Source organism: Camelina sativa, chromosome 7 (genome assembly GCF_000633955.1).
Source record: "Camelina sativa cultivar DH55 chromosome 7, Cs, whole genome shotgun sequence".
NCBI classification, from domain to species: Eukaryota; Viridiplantae; Streptophyta; class Magnoliopsida; order Brassicales; family Brassicaceae; genus Camelina; species Camelina sativa.
This window is the reverse complement of record NC_025691.1, coordinates 25570378-25576005: the sequence shown is the minus strand read 5'-3', so window position 1 is coordinate 25576005 and position 5628 is coordinate 25570378. Positions and strand designations below refer to the sequence as shown.

Sequence of the window (5628 nt, the reverse complement as noted above, 5' to 3'; positions counted from 1 at the left end):
AAACCCGACGGAATCTCAGCATTCCATTGTGGCATATCGTCGTTTCGCGGCCAATGAATTGGTCTTGGGAAGCCTACTATCATTTTGTGTGGCCTATCTTCTTGGTGGTTCTCACTATCTATAGGGTCTTAAGACCTCTTTATCTTAGTTTAAGTATTTATTGTACCTTTTGTTCTTTCTACTGTAGTTGCTCGCAAGCTTGTTTTACCCTTTGTTGTAGCTTGTTTCGGATGTTGTGCTTCTGTTTAAGTAACACACTATTTTTTTTTTCCTTCTGTATAAGTTAGTTGGTTGCATTATACTCCTATTAGAGTGAAATATCAAGAACTTTGTAACTTAAGTTAATGGAGTCTATGTNNNTTAAAAAAAAAAAAAAAAAAAAAAAAAATACAAAAGTATGTTTAAGTACTGAAGTGCACTAGATAATTCGAGGATTCGAATATATATTTTATTCATCGTCGTGAGTCGTGACTTCATCATGTCCATTACGTAACGTTTTCATGCATTATATTAATTTGTTGACGGTGCCTGCCTACAGCTAACAACTACGTTATATTATTGGAAAACGTTTTAAAACTTAGTAAGATTACTTTCGAATGTTCATAAATTGAATCAGCATATATATATACATTGACTCCATCAATATATTAAACCAAAAGATAAACATTGCAATATACAAATTCGTAACGTAATCATCTGTATTAGTCTCCTAAGAGTTTTTTAAACTTTATCTCTTCGAATACTAGTTTCTAATATACAAAAACAAAAAAGTAATGTCACTGATTTTACAAAATCAAATTGGGCCTATACCCATAAAGTAATTATACATAGGCTTGCACTAAATGACCCATAAATCACATATGGGATTCTAGTAGTACTCAGCACTCGCATCAACTTAATAATAGAACAAAAAATCCATATCAACTCCTGAATTTTTCATTATTATGCAAAAAAAGTAAAATGCTACTTTAATTTAAAGTTTTAAACTGATATATATCAAATGTCTAGAGATAAATCATGAAAAACTTAGGGTTAGTAAGTCTTAGGTGAGTTGTTGAAGTTCCTGAGGGAATCTACGAGATGATATTGATACTGTTTCAGCGACATGACCTCATTATGCAATGCAACGAAATTGTTTTTCATTATGTCTTCGCAATCTTTGATGATTGTCTCGTTAACCTCTTCTTTCATTAATCTTTGTCTTAGTTTATCGGTAGAGAGTGAGACATTAGTGGTCGATGCCATTAACTCTTCGTTTGACATTCTTGGAAACGTTTCTTTAACAGCTTTTAAAGCTTCGATCCAAGCGTTACGATCCTCACTCGTTGCTGCTCGTAAATGCAGACTCTTCGTGCCCGTGTATAAAGTGAATCTCTTTGCGTCTGATATGCTTTGTCCAATCGAAGAGACCTATAAAAACACCCCATATAAATCAATTACAGGTGTGGAGCACTTCCAAATATATATATGGATTTGGCCGAGTTCAAAACACCAGTGATTTAAAAACTCACATATGCGACCGGGGGTGTGGTTGATAGTTTTTAATTTTGTGGAGATACATTCAAAACTCTTATAAAATACATGTGAACTAGTACTACCATACCAAATCATAGCTGCAATTGTAATTTTAGGGCATATTTAGAAACATTCAAAACTATAGGGGCTATTCCTAAACAAACAGAAAATTTCAGGTGAATCCGTTTAATAATTATAGGTTTATAAATACATTAAAATGTCTGCGGTGTATTTAAAATATATGTGAAACTACAGGGGTTTTTGAAAATAAATCGAAACCTTGAGGTGGATTTGGCCGAGAGGTTTCCCGGGGCTATGAACATCACCGCGTTTGCTATGTCGGCAAATGAACCGTAAAGATTCGCCGCCGATCAGTTTAGATCTCCGATCCATCTCAACGGAGAGAGATATTTTATCAGGACCGTGGATTCTATAATACGATAAAACTCCGTCCTGGAGAACGAACCACCGCCGTTTCCATCCTTTACCGTAGTTTATCCATTTGTAGAGGATCCCGGCGACTCCGTTCCCCGACGGTGGTCGGTCTTCGTTGGTACGAGGACCAGCGGAGAGGCTGTACCGGAGATCATGGACGTGGTTGGTACGTGTGGAATGATGAGGGATGTTTAACGAAGTGGATCGAGTTGCGAGGTTGGATTTTGCGGCGAGTGGAGAAGAAGACATTGTTTGGGAACGATCGGAGAAATTTAGGTTAAAGGAATATATTAAACCGGTGGTTGAAAGGAGAAGGTGAGAATAATAAGGTAATGCATGGAGTCAGAGAGAATTAAGGGGAAATCAATTTGTGAAGTGCGAAGGTTGCGTGGAACGCAAGGTTGCTTTTAGAACGATTAAAAATATGGAAGTAAATTTGCTCATGGTGAGAATTTGCTTTCTAGGATTTTAATAAATCAGTTTGGTATGTGATTAATACAATAAAGAATTGGTAGAAAACAAAAGAGAATGTGAAATTGTGGCTAATGGAGATGGTTCAAACGACAAACGCGGTTACCGACACCGTTTTAGAGTGTACGTAGAGTTACAGAAGAGAGGACTATTTAAGGTTTCATCGGCTAAAACATGAAAAAAAGACGAGCACTCAAATGATACATTCCAATACAAGAAATCAAACAGAACATTATAAGCAAACGTCTTCTTTCCAAATCTAACAATTAACATACCAATTTACAAAATCCAAAAGCCGTAGAATCATATCAGTACTGCTTACTTTTGTTATTCCTGCTTCAAGACCTCATAACCGATCCTGGAGTTGAATACAAAGTTCTGAAATCCGAGAGAGAAGCTGCTTACTTTGATCTCTTGAATCTAACTGATCGTTTCTTGGAAGAGGAGCAGGACATAGAAGCAGTTGTTCAAGCTGAGAGATCATGGAGTTGGCTTTATCGTCATCACTACTGCAAGATTCAGCTATGAGATTGAGCAGTTTAATGGTTTTGACTTGAGGCTCGAGTGGGATGGGCGGCGCAAGGAAAGGATGTTGGAGAAGCTCAGGAATTCTCCATCTTTGGTTACGGTCCCAAGCTAGACATTTCTTCATTAAGTCAATAAGCCACGGATTTGAGAGTTGATTGTAAGTAATCTCGTGGTTCGGATCGGTTATGACTTTGAACTTTGCCCAAAAGGTCTTATAATCTGCAAAAGGCGTTCTTCCATATACCATTTGGTATAGTATGCAACCAAGTGACCAAATATCTGATGGTCTTCCACATTTTATAGTGTTTCCATTCTCATCGGTTTCGTTGCACATGAATGCTTCTGGTGACATGTAACTCAAAGTTCCCACCTGTTACAGATACATAGCCCCAATGATATCAGCACTTGTAAACTAAATACAAAACAACTCTGTGTATTCATGAGGACGAAAACAGAAACATTGGAGGATATTACCTGTGAATCTCGTTGAATATTCGTAGTGTCACTATTGATGGCCTTAGCAATACCAAAATCGATAAGCTTTAGAAAGCCTCTGACAAGAAGGAAATTTGCGGGTTTCAAATCAGAGTGTACAATGCGTTCCTCATGTATGGTGTTCACAGCTTGAAGTATTTGCTGCAATTGTTTTTCAATTCATATGAGAATCAGTGCCTTCTTGAGCAAAAGGCTCTGGTGTGAAATTATATAGATTTTCCTATAACTATAATATTTGCTAAAAGAACAAACTGAAAGAGCTCCCATGGAAAAGAGAATAAATAGTTTAGTATCATCACAAATGTAACTTGATGGGTAGTGTAAGAACCTGCCAGTAGAACCGAAGCCAATTTTCATCAATTGTTCGGTCAGATCCTTCGATTTCCCTCCATTTTTGGGACAACATGTGAGCCAGATCGATTTCTCCATATTCTAGTACCATATATATAAATCCATCGTCTTTAACTCTTCCATCTTTGTTACTCATTGTGCCATTTTGAACCTCCTTCAGTAAAGTCTTATCCGTGACCTAATTGCATAAGAGAATTTGTGTAATAGTTGAGATCTAAATTGCCAACAGCACTTCGAAACTACACGAGAATATAACTGCCCCATGGATCAGAATATGTATTAAAAGGAAGTACCTCGTAGTCTATTAGCTGAATTATGTTGGTTTTCCCTTTCAGCTTCTTTAAATATCCAATTTCCTGGCAAAATCCATATGCTGTAGCATAATCACGACCCTTGAGCTTGATCTTTTTAAGCGCATATATGGTACAGTCTGAAGATATAACCTTGTGGACCTCACTGCTTCCTCCACTTCCTATCTTGCCAAGCCTCTGATAAAGCTTACCATTGACTTTAAAGAACATGTCTGGATCATAGTTTCTTTTACGAGGCGCTGATGGCCCTTTGCTACTTGCAACCTTTTCATGCTTATCTGGTTTTTGTGGCTGTGAGCTAACACTTGTAAGCAACTCATCGGGTACACGAGCATTCGCTTGTCCATCGCTCCCATGACTGGAAGATCCAACTGGAGCTTCAAGTTCTGTAGTGCACTGTTGCTGCTTGGACTTATCTGTCTCTTTGATTCTTACTTCTGGATCATTAGTTGAGGCTGGGATCTCGGATGCAGGGGCATTCTTATCAGCATGTAGTATGTTGCTGTCCTTGGAAAAAGGATAACAAGAAGGCAAGTTCCCTTGACTTTGAACAGCATGGGGTTTTGCATTCGAATCAGCCTCAACATATGAACGAGAGACGAGGGTAGTAGCATTTAACATAGGAGCTGAAGACGAATGGATTAGCGTAGTTGTGGCACATGATGAACCCACGGCAGAACATTGAGTTTTAGGTTGGTTCAAGAAGTTGCGAAATTCTCCCAGCTGACCCTGAATCTTTGCCAATGAAGATGAAACCTTGTATTCAGATTTCAAACTGATCTCAGAATCAACAGTGTGGAGATTTTGATGTCTTGATCCAGTAGGAGCACCAAGATGTGATGCGTCAGCCTGATTTGTTGCATCCCATTCCATATCTGCCAGGACAAGTGAGTCCAAGTAAGATTACTAGATCAACAAACCAACCGTAACTATGTATATGTAAACTGAGCCAGAGAGGGTATATGACAGTGGTTACAAACTGCTGAGTATTATTATTTGAATATCCCCCAAGGTTCAGCCTTTGGACAACTCGGGATAGGGAAACGAAAGAAGGAGGACATTACCTTGAGATGTGACGGTGCTGCTGCCAATGAGGGATTGGAACTTCCTCTGGACATTATTATCATTCTGAGATCCTACATCGAGATTGCTTCCTAAACTAGCATTATCAACAGCAGATTTTCCAAAATCCATCTGTTTGACAGATGGGTTAAAATTCTGACCAAACATATCACTAGTAGTTCCTGAGACTGAAGGAGCTGTAATGGAGGCATTCTCAATAGATTCTCCAGCAACAGAAGAAGAGGCTAAGTTCCTTGTATCCTGTGTCAAAGTATTGGCAGCAAGACTCTGACTCAGCGTAACAACATCGTGAGTTCTCTGCCCTTCAGCTGTACTGACCAAACGTGAGTTTTTGGAAGCTTGTCGTTGTGGAGCAACATTTCGTCGAGCCCCTATAGTAGTCGTCTGCATTTTACCTGAAAAATTAAAACTCAACTAAAGGACTCAAAAAAAAAAAAAA

General features: G+C 38.4%; 2 protein-coding genes across 2 annotated transcripts in view; both read right to left on the bottom strand.

Annotated features, from left to right (window-relative positions):
• On the bottom strand, positions 931 to 2265 carry LOC104704941 (oxysterol-binding protein-related protein 1C-like). The gene is made up of 2 exons (XM_010420942.2): positions 1795 to 2265; positions 931 to 1410 (listed from the first exon to the last, which is right to left on the bottom strand). The coding sequence occupies exons 1-2, from the start codon at positions 2197 to 2199 to the stop codon at positions 1033 to 1035; spliced, it is 783 nt and encodes a 260-aa protein (XP_010419244.1). The 5' UTR covers positions 2200 to 2265; the 3' UTR covers positions 931 to 1032.
• The window catches only part of LOC104702554 (3-phosphoinositide-dependent protein kinase B-like), a 3793-nt gene continuing 667 nt past the window's right edge, over positions 2503 to 5628 (bottom strand). The window contains exons 2-6 of the mRNA XM_010418427.2: positions 5171 to 5584; positions 4089 to 4981; positions 3773 to 3973; positions 3424 to 3585; positions 2503 to 3319 (exon numbers count right to left, since the gene is read on the bottom strand). Coding sequence (XP_010416729.1) covers positions 2768 to 3319; positions 3424 to 3585; positions 3773 to 3973; positions 4089 to 4981; positions 5171 to 5584 — 2222 coding nt within the window. The 3' untranslated portion in view covers positions 2503 to 2767. The remainder of the gene's footprint in view (positions 3320 to 3423; positions 3586 to 3772; positions 3974 to 4088; positions 4982 to 5170; positions 5585 to 5628) is intronic.

Bases quoted from the DNA above. Each gene is read 5' to 3' on its own strand.
- LOC104704941 (XM_010420942.2), bottom strand. From the start codon at position 2,199: ATGTCTTCTTCTCCACTCGCCGCAAAATCCAACCTCGCAACTCGATCC. The intron at 1,411-1,794 runs GTTTCGATTTAT...GTGTTTTTATAG, and splicing joins TCGGCCAAATCCACCTCAAG to GTCTCTTCGATTGGACAAAG.